The sequence below is a fragment of the Cricetulus griseus genome (assembly GCF_003668045.3).
Source record: "Cricetulus griseus strain 17A/GY chromosome 1 unlocalized genomic scaffold, alternate assembly CriGri-PICRH-1.0 chr1_0, whole genome shotgun sequence".
Lineage (NCBI taxonomy): Eukaryota > Metazoa > Chordata > Mammalia > Rodentia > Cricetidae > Cricetulus > Cricetulus griseus.
This window is the reverse complement of record NW_023276806.1, coordinates 113187021-113202638: the sequence shown is the minus strand read 5'-3', so window position 1 is coordinate 113202638 and position 15618 is coordinate 113187021. Positions and strand designations below refer to the sequence as shown.

General features: G+C 44.0%; 1 protein-coding gene across 1 annotated transcript in view; it reads right to left on the bottom strand.

Annotated features, from left to right (window-relative positions):
- Anxa5 (annexin A5) overlaps positions 1-15211 on the bottom strand; it is a 28319-nt gene extending 13108 nt beyond the window's left edge. Inside the window, exons 1-5 of the mRNA XM_027391983.2 lie at positions 15040-15211; positions 14888-14924; positions 3981-4065; positions 2761-2855; positions 614-727 (exon numbers count right to left, since the gene is read on the bottom strand). Of these exons, the coding sequence (XP_027247784.1) occupies positions 614-727; positions 2761-2855; positions 3981-4065; positions 14888-14896 (303 nt within the window). The 5' untranslated portion in view covers positions 14897-14924; positions 15040-15211. The remainder of the gene's footprint in view (positions 1-613; positions 728-2760; positions 2856-3980; positions 4066-14887; positions 14925-15039) is intronic.
- Positions 15212-15618: the final 407 nt, after the last annotated feature.

Below are 15618 nucleotides of genomic sequence, written 5' to 3'. Positions count from 1 at the left end.
TTTGCAACAACTCACACTAAAACACCTAAGTTCATCATATGGGAAAATCTGAGTTGCTCACAATGCTTGTGATGTATTCTGTTAAAAAGCCCTCTTCTCAAGTTCCTATGGTCTCATTTACTTCAAAACTGGAATGGCAGAACAGCACAGACACTCAGCAAATGCAGTCTCTTGGCTGGGTGATTCCCATTCTTCTGCTGTGTGAGTGGAATCCCTGAGTTGCTAATTTAACTACCGATTCAGAGCCCATGAAGGACAAGCCACTCCTGTCACTGTCTGAGCAAGTGTTTCAACACAGTCAACTTGAAACGTTCTATCTCAAAAGTTAAAATATTTCATCTGTAACATTTCCAAAGCCTGAAGATAAAATGAAAGTATAGGACTCTAGTACACTAAAATTTCAGACAGCACTTTTGAGTTTAACGATACAAGAAGACTGAATGGCACCCGTGTTAAGTTTGTTCCCCTTTATTGACTCCCCCAGTTTTGTCTTCTGAGCACCTTTACTGAAATGAGTCAAATAAAACACAGGCTGATTACCAAAAAAAAAAAAAAAAAAAAAAAAAATCAGCACTACAAATGGCAGGAACACCCCATGCATGCCCCCTTTTACCTTCAGAGCGTGCTTGAGCTCATAGGCATCATAGAGCCGAGAAGGCTTCATCAGAGCCACAATTAACTTCTCAAACTTTCCAGTCAGTTCTGATTTCAGGTCATCCAGAAGGTCCTACCTCAGAAAACACAAACTTGGTGACCATTATCTCCCCAAATGGAAAGAACAGCCCTTTGCTCAAGTCAATTCCCTATGCTGCTTCTTCAAGTATTACAGACGATACTTGTGCTAAACAGTGCCCTAAGGAGGGTACCTTCGACATCTGACCCAAACCTCAACAGCAGTACTTACCTACTAAGGTGTGAAAAATGTGTTCCTTAACTTCAAGCATTAAAATAATATGGAATGCCTTTATAGAGCAGGCTAGTATGTGTGGTAGCACGTGCTTGTAACCCCAGTATATGATGCTGCGGGACGAAGTCACTGGAAACATGTGCTTCTCTAACTTTGGTACTAGAATAAAACCCTGGGTCTCCTCGTGCCAGGAAAACACCCTACAGTCAGTCTACATTCTCAGCCTTTTGTAAATTGTGAGGCCGCTGTCCAGGCTGGTCTTAAACACACTCTGTACCCCAGGTAGGATTGTTGTTGTTGTTGTTATTATTATTACATTTTATTATTATTTCTTCTTCCTTTTCTTATTTTTTTTTGAGACAAGGTTTCTCTGTTTAACAGCCCTGGCCCCCCTAGAACTCACTCTGTAGACCAGACTGGCCTCTGACCCACAGAGATCCACCTGTCCCTGCTTCCCAAGTGCTAGGATTAAAGGTGTGTAACACTACTACCTGGCAGAATTCTACCAGGTAGAATTTGAATTTGTGGTCCTATCTCAACTTCTGGAGTATCTAGAATTGCAGGCCTACAACACTACACCTGGATCTATATAGTAAAATTCTTCCTCAAAATTCCAAGTCTCCTGTCCTGCTGTCCTGATCCACACCCCCACACAAAAGCTTAACTAGCAATGTCACTCTGTGGCAGAGACTTGGGCCATGTAAAGTATATATTCAACATACATATTTTTTCCAGTGCCCTTTCAAAAATATCCTTGTAAAAGCTCCCCTAAAGGGCTCGAATGCATCTCAGTAGCAGAAAACTGTGTCATATGTACAGGGTTTTGGGTTGGACCTCCAGCACCAGAAAGAAAAGGACAAAAAAAAAAAAAAGGCAAAAGAAATTTTCTCAAAACTCACAAATACAGTTTTAAGGGCAAGATTTAGACTGTAATAGCCAAGCAACTTCTTTTCTTTTTTGTTACTATGCAATTATAATATATAATATTAACGGTCCAATATGGAGTTAATGAACATTATTTTACTTTGAGAGGCATATGCTGGAGAGAGGAGCCTTTAGTGTGAGAACGTGTGCAATCAGTTATGAAAAGGAACACAGTGTTTCCCCAGCACACCAGGCAGCAGCATTGGGATTAGACATCTTCTACCAATGGGCTACACTGCAGCCCCGTGGAGAGCACTGGCCCTGGAATCCATCCCCAGCAACACAAAAGGACACTTTCTGGTTTGGCACTGCATTTGTTTCCCAGTGAAATGACAAAGGTAAATTGTCAGAATTACAGGTCTACATTATGGTTTTTCACACATCCTCTCATTCGGTAAGATTTCAATTTTTACTTTGAATTATTAATCAAATAAGAACTGGAGTCAAATAATTTAAAATGTATTAAACTTATTGCAATACAGGCATATACCTATTATTATTATTGCAACACAGGCATACACCTTAAAAGCAGAGAGGAAGGACGAGGAAAGTTACCAGCATGGGGTCACTGACACCTTTACACCCCAAAAGTGTCAAGCAAGGAAAAGCAATTGTGTGAGGCTGCTTTTCGCTATCTTCTAAACAATATGGCAAGACAATTTGTTGGTAGTGCATGCATTCTATTAGTATATACTGATCTTCTAAACATCTGGGAGTAGTTTGACCTCGTCAGAAGGAGGTCAGCAAGTTACAGGAGAGCCCCGTGCCATTCTTGAGGACGTGAGTATCTAAGGATCCCATATCCTTCAGGTGGAACAGAGAGGTCCTGACAAAATTCCCTATAAATACGGGGTGATTGTTTTACTTCTCAAACTCTTCTAAAACTCACAGCCGGACTCACTCCCACCTTGGCTGAGCTGTGCTCTTACCTTGCCAAACAGTGTCTTAAACTCCTCGGCAATTTCCTGGCGCTGAGCATTGCTTCGAGATGTAAGCAGGGTCAGGATGCTCTCCTCATCAGTACCTGGAATTAATGGCTAACATGAAAACTTGCCTAAGCACCCACTTCCTAAGCAACCTTTCCAATTAGCTCACCAGTCACTCTGTGCTCTTAACACCCTCTACAAAAACATAAAACATAGCTTACACAAAAGAAAATACAAAATTGAGAATAGTTAAACTATTATATTTCAAATACATATGAAAACACCACACACACACACACACACACACACACACACACACACACACACACATACAAAAGCTCCTATTCTCAACTGGACTTAAAGAAGATGGACAAACAGCCCTAGCTTTTTAAAATCCTGGTGGGCCTACCTTTTATGCATGGTTAAATAGTTACCCCAGTAATAGTTATTCACTAAGCATAGCATGTTGGTTATCTCAAGAGATTAAGAGAAGAAGAAAAGCATAGTGCCTGGCTTCAAGTTACAGATAATTTAGGGTGGAAAACTTAAAAACCTACAGATAACTAAAGCTACAGCAGAATGGCAAGTACCTTAGGGAGACCCAAGTGTTACATGAGATGCAAAAGTAAGTCTCCTGGCTTACAAGAGTAGAAAGGAGTTTGGGGGGAGGAGTTACCAAACAGTGTCTTAAAAGATGAATGCTTCTGAAAAGTAGCCATATAAGGGCAGGCTTAGAATAACAGAAAAGCTCACAGAATAGAAAAATGTGGGACTTGCACGCATAGAAGACAGCCAGGCCTGGCTGGATCTGAGATATCAAACAGTAATGGGAGATGAGTCTGAAAGGGGGCCTGGGGATGCCATGGGCAACCTCTCAAGGAAAGGAGAAAGAGAGATCTGGTGTAGGAGCCTGAGAGCAGATCAGACACTAACACACAAAAACCCTCAGGAGATTAGCAACTGCTTAGAAAGACACTGTAAGAGCCTCTTAAGCAGGAGAAGTGGACATGTGTTGGGCAAGGCCACTGAGTTACACCAGTTGGCTTCACACTGTGTGTAAGCTGGACTGGTGACCCCAGAGCACAGAGCTGATGTCACTTGCCTATTGAATTCTAGAGAATGAATCTTCAAGATGGTCTCAAGTATCAGTTCATTATCTGAACACATTTGTACCCATCTCCCACCCAGTGTTCGGTCTTCTAGAATGAAAAGATGTAACTTACCCAAGCCTTTCATGGCCTTCCGAAGAGTTTCTGCATCAGCCCTGCTATCAAATCCAGGGAAGGCAGTCACGGTGCCTCTGAGAACCTGAGACAGACAGAAGGACAGTATTATTCAGACTGTGACCAAGGTCGAAAACCTAGTAATATCAACAGCCCAGTCTCCCTTTGCTCAATGTTGTGTTTGACCTCTAAGTAAATTTACCATCTGGTAAGATTTGTGACCCACTGGAAAGTGGAAGTAAGCACTAGAAGTGACAGTGCCAGTCAAGGGCAGGAGACACCCAGAGCCACCGACAGCAACATCGGAGGGCAGCTCCCTCATCTACCTCACTGTGATCACGCCCAGCCAAGGCTTCCTGCTTCACAGAGCCTGCCTGCAGGCTTCTTTCCCTGCTAAGTCTCTCCCACTTGAAGCACACTGAGTTAAAATGTGATGTCAGTTGGAAACACAGCTCCAGGTTTACATAGCCTTCATACTGAATCCCAGTCCTGTAGAGCTGGGAATCTCGAGACAATTCAGCGATTTCTGAAAATACTTGGTAATTTATGTGCTGGACAAGTGCCCGTGAAGGATACTCTTCTTTAGAAGCCCTCCTGTTTCACATTATCATACGTAGAGCTTCTACTAATCTCTCGGGATTCCTAAACCAGGAAAGTGAGTAACCAAGTGAGGCAGAGCAAGCAATGCAGAGGCTGATCAGGGCCACTCACATGAACACAAACTTGAGAGAGCATGAGAGGGAAAGCGCAGAAGGGGGGAGAGAAGAAACTGAGGTGGGGGGAAAACACAAGCCAGAATTAAAGGCTACCTGTAAAGTCACCAACATCATAAAAATAGACAACTGCAGGGCCTAACTGTCAGCATGCATTAAGGCCCATGAGAATAAAATGATCTGTTACTTCTGGTTAAGGGTTAAATGCTACAACGGACTGGAAAAAGCATCAGGTTGTATAGAAGAGTCAACATGGGAAGGGTCTCCAAATGCCACACAAAAAGCACAGAGCTTGTCCTGCAGCCAACAAGGAACACTTCAGACAAAGGAGCCAGGAACAATGTCAGCTCTGCTCAGCACTGTGACTGACAACAGTGGGGACAAAGGAATAGACTATACAAGAGTGCAGCCAAGACTGCCAGAGACTAACACAAGAGAAGGTAAAAAGGAGATGAACAAATGGAACTGGTAGTAACATGGAGAGGGGAACGAGCAGGAACAGAGTCGGAGCCTCCAGTGCTGGTTTGAAAATGAGACCTGGAAAAAACTATGCATCTGTCCACAGCAGGCATGCAGGGAAAGGGCAGGCTGTGAGTGACAAAGCCATACAGATGGTGGTTAAGCTATTGGAGGGAGCCATCAAACCACAATAACAAGATGGGAAGAAGTAGGTGGAAGAAGGATCTGGAATCCCAGCACTCGGGAGGCAGAGGCAGGCAGATCTCTGTGTGTTCAGCCTGATCTCCAGAGTGAGTTCCAGGATAGGCTCCAAAGCTACATAGAAACCCTGTCTTGAAAAACCAAAAAAAAAAGAAAAAAGAAAAAAGAAAGAAGGATCTGGATAGGAATGACAACAGCTATCTGCTGAGGACAACAATGACCGGGTGCTGTGCTGGGTGCCTGTAGTTTGTCTCATGAGACTCAACTCTAAGGATGACTCCAGCTTAGCCAATCACTCAGCACCATCATGCAAGTACATAGCAGTTAGGACTTGACTCAAGCCATGGGTTTTGGTTCCTTAATCATGGGGTGTTGAGCTGCCTCCCAAGGCAAGAAGACAGAGAGGAAAGAGGCTTCCAGAATGTCCTACCTTAGGGTGTGATGAAACATCATGATGAAAGCACTTGAGGAAAGGATTTATTCTGCTTACATTTCTACATCCCTGTTAATCATTGAAGGAAGTCAGGACAGGAACTCAAAAAAAGGCAACTTCTGGAGGCAGGAGCTGATGCAGAGGCCATGGAGCAATGCTGTTTACTGGATTGCTCCTCGTGGCTTGCCCATCCTGCATTCTTACAGAACCCAGGACCACCAGCCCAGGGATGGCAACACCCATGATGGGATGGGCCCTCCTCCATCAATCACTAATTAAGAAAAGCCGTACAGGCTTGACTGCAACCCCATCTTAGCAAGGCATTTTCTTCATTGAGGTTCCTTCCTCTCAGATGACTTTAGCTCGTTTCAGGTTAACATAAAACTATCCAGCACACTAGAACAAAGAATAGGAGGGACAGACCAAAAGGCTGCCCAGAGGAAGGGGACAGGAGGTGTGTCAGATATACCCTCTGGTAAACAAAATATGCTACAAGACAGTGAGGTGGACTGCCTCAGAGAAACCATATCTCACAGAGTTTGAAAAGAAGAAATACTGATCTGCTCTGTAAGTTATGAAGAAACTTCAAGGAGAAAGAGTTAAACATGGACAAGTTTGAACAAAGAGATAGAAGTCATTTGTCTCAAAAAATATACCAGACCCTAAGAACTGAAGGAAATATCTTGAGCGGTATAAGGAAGAAAAATATCCTTAAAGATTTCAGCTATTAGCTAGAAGAAGTAACTTCCCAACACTTACTTAAGAGCTTTCTAGAAACTGTGACACCGTTTTGCTATATTCCATACAGGGCTAGCAAGGCCACAAAGCAGCACTAGGGGACCAGACGTGAGTCATCCATATGAGTAATGAGGACAGAGCCCTGGCTAGGGCTCTGCCTGCCCCTTGCTACCCACGCAAAATGCAATATGATTCCGAGTGACTCATCCAGGAGGCCCCCACTTCCGGAAATCCCCACAGTCCAGCAGAGTAAGCTTCATCCTCAACTTATCCTCATTTCTCTTCCTCTTTCATCACCAATTCCCCACAAAAGGAATTAACCCACCTGCTTAAACAACACCTGTTCAAAACATAGAAACCACATCTTAACTCTCATCTTTAAAAATATCCACTCTTTAGCTCAGTAATTATGTTGCCTGGAAAGGTAGAGAAGGGAAGACAGAGAGTTCTGCACCCCATCGAAGTGAAGCAGGAAGGTCTGATTGGGTAACAAACTAAAGGCCCACTAACATTCCCCGTGATATTGCAACCAACCGATAAGGAAAAAAATCTTATTCACTGAATTGCATGATCAAGAAAAGATGGAAAAGTCAACCTGGCGTGATAGTGCATTGCAAAAATGAAATAAACTCAAGAAAAAGTTAGAACTTCTAACAGGACCAAGGGGTGCAACACACCCAGGTCAGACATAGGATCCCAGCCCTTGCCCTGGCCGCTTCCAAAGAGGGAGGCTAGCATCAAGCTCTTGTGTCACACTTGGTTTACTGCTCTCAAGTCTTCCTTTCCCTTTCTCATGCCTTACTCCTTTTTGCTTCCCATCAGTTGGTCAAACTATCCAACTACTTTTGAACTCTTTCTTACGGTCAGGGACAAAAGTTTCATTGCAAAATGAGTTATTTAAGTTATTTGCACAATGTTAGAAAAGTTCCAATGACAAAATAAGGGTTTGTCAACGTGACTTAAAATTCTGCTAGCTGAATAGGCTTTGTGGAACACGCCTATAATACCAGCTGCTCAGGAGTTTAAGACAGGAAGAACAAAAGTTCAAGGCAACACAGCGAGTTCGAGGCTAGCTCAGGAGACTTAGTGAGACCATGTCTCAAAATAAAAAACCAAAAGAGGGCTGGGGAGGTAGCTCAGTAGTAAAGCATTTGCCTGGTACATGGGAGATCCTGGGTTCTGTCCCCTGTGCCCGTTTTTTAAAAAAAGAAAAACCTTTGGTATGTATTTCTTTGATATTAGGTGTTTTGTTTTTAAATTTCCCTGCCAGTGAAGAATGTCTCCCATTGGCAAACATCAGTAATGAAATAACACTGAGTGCTCTTAGAAGCTGCCCACAGTAAGGGTGGTGCCTCCTCTGAGCTTCAGCTCCCATGAGCTCCTGAGGCAGGCCGGGGACAGTCTGCTGTTTCACCTAACTGTTCAGCAGGGCATTCTGTGGACAACACTTGGAAAGCAGTGACAACCAACCAATTCATTTGCAAGGCAATCAGGAAACAATCAGGTTTATAGAAGAGTCAACAGACTGAAGCTTCATTTCCTTTTATATTTAAGAAGTACAAATCTAATGACTGACTTAGACTATGCTAAGGTAGAAAAGAGTTTCAAGTGCTGTTTAGTTACAGAGATATGCAATATAAAAATCACAGAAGTGAGAGGACTTAGGGGGTGTGAGCACCTTGCTGTTTAATAGGAAATGCAGCCTACATACCTTTTTAAAAAAATTATGCATATGGGTGTTTTGCCTGCGTGGGTGTATGTGCGCCACACAAGTGCCTAGTGCCCACAGATGCCAGAACAGGGCATCAGATCCCCAAGAACTGGAGCTATCTACAGATTATTATAAGCAGTGTGGGTACTGGAAAGCAAACCTCGATCCTCCGCAAAAGGCAGTACCCTTAACCACTGAGCCATGTCTCCAGCCCCCATTAAAGTGTATGTTTGTTTGTTTTTTTAACTTAAGCATATGCTTGTGAAACTATGTGAGCCTATGTTCATCAGAGGAGTGTAAGTGCCCAGAAGCCAGAATTAGCCATTTAACCCCCTGGAACTGGAGTCAAAGGCAGTTGTGAGCTGCTTAATGTGGATGCTGGGAACCTAAATATTTAATAGGAACTCAAATTCAACAAATTCACTTCTCTCTTCTCTGTCCAAACCTAAATCAGCAAGCGAGTCATCCTGATCGCCACCTAGCCCTTCATCAACTACCACCTCACTCACTTATCAAAGTTGTCCCCTTCTCCCATTCATCTTTCCTATCTAGTCCCAGCTGTGCACTGCATGACGACTAATGGTATTTGAAGGACTCTGGAGGCTGATGCAGGAGGATTGCTGTGAGCTCAAGGCAAGCCTGTGCCTGAGTGAGACCCCATCTAAAAAAATAATAACAATAAAGTCCTAGCCACTGCCTAGTTTACTTCCTTGGTGGTGGTGGAGCACGCCCTGGGATTATTGGAACAGGTTCCTAAGTGATCCAGGTTCCCTCCCAACTTCAACATGGCAACCCCTCTTCTACAACCCTCAGAAATGCAGCCACCATGCTAGCACCAGGATACTCTCCCCTAAACACAAATCTGGTCCAGGCATGCTCACCTTTACCAACCCTTTGAAGGGCTCACCATCATCTAGAAAACAATTCCTATTACTTGAGTCTGGCTCTGCCTTTTCACCTGGGATCTCTTCCCATGACAGGTAACCTCTCATCTCCCTTACCACAGTCACTCTGACAGTGCTACCCACAGTTCAGCCTGCCAAAGTCTTGACCATGCCCTAAGCATCTGCATTTGTTCTTTCGATGGATACAGAGGATTTATTCCACACAAACCATGCCAGCAAAACAACCTCAAATAATACATATTTCCAAAATGTATCATAAGTACTAGATAATGCAAGCAAAGGGTTTGGCAATGCATCTGTTCTAGTGACAAATGTTAGTCACAGTTCCCATTTTACGTTCCATGTCTTACAAGACCCAGGACAGAGTGGGAAAGCAAATATTCAAACTTTCAGGATGCACACACAAATGGAAACTCAACAGAATCAAGTATCCAAAGAAATGAAGCCAACTACATGTTCCTTCCAATTAAATTATGGCTTATATGTTTACATACTATGTAAACCAGTATGGAAAGGATGGATCCAAAACATATTTTAAAGCATAGATCTTAGGAGCACTAATTCTAATTCAACCTAGGCATTTGTTCAATTTTAGAATAGTAAACAGTTATACAACTAAAGTCTCTTTCAGAAATGGATCTATGATGTAGAAATATATTCATTCTATTTTGAACTCTGAAGTCATTATAGGAAGAAAAATCACAGACTACATGTACATCGCCAAGTCACTTAAGCACTGAAATGGGTCTTCCAAGGAACAGAAAAGTGATATGGAAACCAGGGCTCACTGGTGCCAATGAAGTGAACAGTGCCTTGCAAAGCAGCCAAACGGCTTTCTCAGAATCAAGATCTCAGAGTCAAAGGCATCAGGAACTGCAACACACTGAACCAGAGCAGCAGAGGCCATGGGGAAGAGGCAGCCTTGATCCAGGATCTGGAGATCAGCTATAGAGTAACTGACCTGAGGTGCAAGCCAATGTCCAGAGACTCCTCTGTAATGAACTTGTGAGAAATGTACTTGTTTACCCTGATCCTGCCTGCTCCACAAAGGTCCTTTGTAAATTATGATTATGAGCCCAGAATTTGAAACCAACCCCCAAATTTTCAAACCAAACCTTATACAGTTTAAATATATACCACAGAGACAAATGGTACTCTTAAAGTTTCTACTAAACATTTATGCAACCCAGTTTTGTCTTCATGGCATTCCTGCTGCTGTGAACATATTAACTCTTTAAGAGAAAAACTAATAAAATTAAGTTCATATTGCTCAAAATTAAATTCTTAAAATTTGATTATGTGAAAATGACATCCTTAAACTGAATTAAATTTATGCAATGGTTCATTTGTCTATGAAATACCAACAACTCTCTCCAAGCCAAAGAAAATAAGCCCATGAACTTTTAAGTATTTAAAGTAAATTGAAATACCTACTAATTTGGCTGTAGCTAGACAGTGAAATGAAATACTAGCTGTGCTGTTACATGGAACTGTGAATAAAATGAACCCTTTCCTCCCCAAGTTGCTTATGGTCATGGTGTTGCATGACAGCAACTGTAACCCTAACTAAAGCAGGTTGGAACCAGGATGGTGTGGTATGGCTGTGACAGACCTAATGATGTTTTGGGGGAGGACTTTGGAAGGACTGTTAGACTAGAAAAGCCAATGAATGTACAAAGCTTGGTGAGCTCTCTGTAGGAGCTTGGAAGATAAGAATGTTTCCAGCAATGCAGATGATGGAGGCCTGGCTTGTGACATTTCAAAGGGAAGTAAAGACTCTACTGGGGAAAAAAGAAAAAATACTGGGTAGACAGTAGAGTGTTAGTGTCTGGTCGGCTGGAGCTGAAGAACTGTCTGTGACTAACAAGGGGCCAGAAACATTAAAGTAAAATCTTTGCTTTACAGGGACAATGGATGCTGGCCAGCTGGGGCTGAAGAATCAGCTGTGATTAAGAAGAGACAAAGATCATACTCATACATATTTTACTATATAGAGAAAATTAACAGTTTTGTTAATTCTTAATAAATAATTTGAATTAGTTTGCATTCAAATTTACTATAGTAGAAAATGTTACTACTAATCCAAAAATCATAGTAACTTGTGACTCACAAGCATTGTTATGCTAAAATAACAGAGGCATTATGGTTTAAACTATATAACTCATTCAAATGAATACTTCCAAGCATACATTAAAAAAAATAACTGATGTCCATTCACTGGTTAAATGCTAAAAGTTTATGTGTAATTTAAACATTTCCTGAGTATCATAGAAAATACAATTAATCACTGTGTTTTCTTTGAGGAAGACTCAGAAAGCCATTGTTAAACTATTTCCTCTATCAAACAGCCAATCTATTGATGCTAAGGACCATGCATGGGTAGGATCCATGAAAGAGCAGATCACAAGGTGTTACCCTATGGATTCTTCCAGTTCTGAGTGTGTCTGCTGTACATGAGAATACAAATTACAAGGCTTTCAGTATGACTTCCTGCCTCGCTTTTATTCCCTATTCTGATAGGATTGAAGTAAAATTTAATTGAAAAAGAAAATTACACTGGTGAGCCCACCAGGCTCCATGGGTTGTTAGAAACTCATGGCCACAGAGACAGCCATGGTTTAACTCACTGGGTCACAAAACAAGACAAAAAGACAGGAATGTGGGAAAAGGACCTGTAGAGAGGAGGAGGGGTTGGGAGGGTTGAGGGGGTTGGGAGGGAGATAAGAGAGAGGTAAGGGTCATCAGAATGTACCATGCATTCATGAAATTGTCAAAGAAATTTAATTAATAAAAAATAAGACACATAGCTGAAAAATCAACAATAAGTATACAAGGGACAAAGAGGAAAGAATGGGTGAGGGGAGGGGAATGGAAACAAAGGGGAGGGATGGAAGTCCAAGGTACCACCAGAGATCAACCAACTCTTTGTAGTTAATTCTTAGCAAGATGGTCACAGTCATGTTCTGGATTCTCCACTTTCATAAATGGTGCAGTCCCAACACAAATAAAAGGAAATTGTAAATATAGAGGATATAAATACATATCCCAAGTTCATAAATATGAAGAATTACTGTAGTGGGAAGCTACATTTCAAGTTTTCAATAGGCAAGAGACATTAATGTTTAAGCAATGAATTTTTAATTACTGAAGCACACACCTCTAAGATAGAAATCTGATACCACTACTCTCCAGATGTCATGGAATGGAAATCTCTGGTTCCTATCCCCTTAGGTCAACAAAAGCCCTTCCACAGAAATTCTTTGAAACCTAGCATGAAGCTCTACCTTTCCTCCAACGACACTAGAAGCCAAAGGATTTAGACAGCAAAGTGCAGTTAGAGCCAGGCATGATGGCGCACACCTGGAATCCCAGAACTTGGGATGCAGGAGGGGGTGGGAGAATCAAGAGTTCAAAGTCATCCTCAGCTACAGAGTAAGTTCAAGGCCAGAGCGAACTATTTAAGACCTGGTCCCCAAAACCACTAGGGAGAGGGTACCAGTTATATAATGTGGACATTCTGCTCATTGCCAAATGCAAATGTAAGATACAAAACACTATTCTTTTTTATTCATTTTTTTATTAGTTCAAATTAGGAACAAGCTTGCTTCACATGTCAATCCCTTCTCCCTTCCCCCCCCACAAACCCCCACCAACTCCCCACCCCATCCCCCCTCCGCTCCCTAGGGAGGGAAGGGCCCTCCATAAGGGCTCCCCAAAGTCCACCACATCATCGTGGGCCAGGCCTAGGCCCTCCCCCATGTGTCCAGGCCAAGAGAGCATCCCTTCATGTGGGATGGGCTCTCAAAGTCCCTTCTTACACCAGGGAAACATACTGATCCACTACCAGGGGCCCCATAGAGTACCAAAGACTCCTCATTGACATCCATGTTCAGGAGTCTGGATCAGTCCTGCGCTGGCCTCCGATGTGCTCCCGCCAGTTCAGGCCAGCCACAAAACACTATTCTAATCTGAAATGTTTTAACAAAATGTTTTACTTCTGTGGTTTCCACAGATTCCTGACAAAGCTGCAGAAAGTTCAACATGCTACAATGTTTCCAATACTATCTTGGATAAAGAGTGGACACAATGGAAAAGAATTGATTGAGAAACTAAGCTGGCTGCATTAGCACAGATTTGTCATCTCCACCTTAGCAAGGCTGAGGCAAGAGGAACTCAGAGAAAGAGGAAGCCCACCCTTAGAGTACAGGCATGCTCCAGTCTAACCTGGGCTACACACGGGGACCTTGTCAAAACAAAAACACTTGATAGATCACTGGGAAATTCACAGGAGACTGAAGAATAAGCCAAATAGGCAAGGACAGAGGGAACAAGCTCTGAGAGGCTTGCTCATCACCCTGTGTACCACCACACCAGCATATGAAGATAGGAGAGACTCGGGGAGTAACATTAATCCCACAGAAACACACTTCATGCTGAGGAGCCTAAGTCCATGGTCCCCTTGAGGCAACATGAGAGAACCACCTAAGTGCAAAAGCGAAAGAATGGCTGCACTGTAGAAACTGAGTGAAGTTCCAAAATCATCTTAGTCCCTCTACTTTCCCTAGGAAGGGGCTAGGAAATCATTCACTAAAGCAACCTGACTATTAATCTAATGGGAGAGGGAGGGAAGGAATGTGTGTGTGTGTGTGTGTGTGTGTGTGTGTGTGTGTGTGTGTGTGTGTAGGCACATTGTTTGAGTAGGCTAAAGATTGTCTGGACTTTGACAAGATTGGCAAGATGTGTGAAATTAGTTTAGCCATGGAAATTTTTTGTTATTTTGGTTTTTGGGACAGTCTCCTATATCCAAGACCCTTGACGACCAAAGATGACCTTTCACTTCTGATCTCCCTGCCTCCACCTCCCAAGACATGGGATTCCAGGTATAGCCACCCAGGCCTCAGGGTGGAATATTTAAGAGATGATAACTGATTCACATGATCAGCTTTTTAAAATTGCTATACAAACCAGGTGGTGGTGGCACACACCTTTAGTCCCAGCACTCTGGAGGCAGAGGCAGGCGAATCTCTGTGAGTTCGAGACCAGGGATACACAGAGAAACCCTGTCTTGAAAAACAACAAAACAAAACAAATTCCTATACATACTAACTAGTTTTTCTTTGGTACACTCTTGACAAATATTAAGAGATTAAAAAGAAACAATAACAACAAAAGCCTATAGGTGATCAACTTCTGAAAGACTCCCAAGGTAAATTCAATGCAGAACTCGTTTCTCTTGTTCATTACTTTGGTTCAGTGCTTTTAGCGGAGGAAGCGGGGAAGGGGGGGGGGGGACAGGTCTTATGAATAGTCAGTTCCTTTTAAATAAACTGCTCTGAGTGCTGGAAAAGACTACCCTGAAGCACCATGGAAACCACCCACACACACCCAGTATTCAAGCACAGGAAACTGCGGGAAAAATAAAAAAAACAAGGGAAGCCAAAAGGGCGTTCGCCTCACATGACCAAGAGAGCTGTTCCCGCTCGGGTTCTAATTTTGGCAACTCTGGATTTGGGACGGCCCGGTTTACATACACCTGGAAATGCATCAGCTGGTTCCGGACACTCCGGGGCGAGGGAGAAAATAGGAGAGGGCACGGAGGGGGACACCAAGAAGACACGGAGAGGGCATAGAGCTGGACGTGGAAGGGGAAAGCGGAGACCGAGAGACTCTGAAAACAGCTCCATCGCCCCAGCTCTGCTGCTTTTGGAGAGGGTCCCCATCGCCCTGGTCGCGGGCGCACGGCTTACCTGGGCCATGACGCTGTTGGTCAGGAATGAGCCGGGGCTGTTAGGGGAGAGAGAAAGACGGTCACAGGAGTCCCAGTCCCCTTCCCCAAAAAGGCCTCGCGCCACCCCACTCCCTTCGTGGAAGAGCGGCTCCCGGGACCACAGCTACTCACCGAGACCGCAGAGCGCAGGCTACGGGCAAGAACGGGAACGATGCGCTCGCCGAGAGACAGGGCAGTAATCTCAGCGGCTCCGTGCAACGGAAACGCCCTGGCCAGCCCAGCACAGCCCGACCCTGCCCCGCCACACCACGCCACGCCCCTGCCGAGGCGGCACACCCACCAAGGCCCTGTCCCAGCTATGCTACACTCAAGCTCCACCTTGTCCCAGGCACTGGCCACACCCCTCGCTACCATACTTCCCTTGAGGGACCAGTCCTAGGACAAAGCCACACCCCCACCGTGGTCACGTCCCTCTCAGGCCCGGCCTCGCCCCCTATCAGGCCACGCCCTGCCACGTCCTGGCCTCTGCTCCTACGCCTGCGTGGGGCGCGGCTGGTCCACGTCCACCCTCCGCTATGCTGGACGCGCTGTGCTAGACCCACGGGCCTGGGTGGGGCTGGGTAGCTGGGGACTGTCCCAGCGCAGCCCACAGCGTCTTCCACCGCACGCTGAGCTTGGGGCAGTGAGGGCCTTTCTCACCCCAATTGTTTTCAAGTATTTAGTGCTTCTGATTGTTTCTTGGTGGTCGTG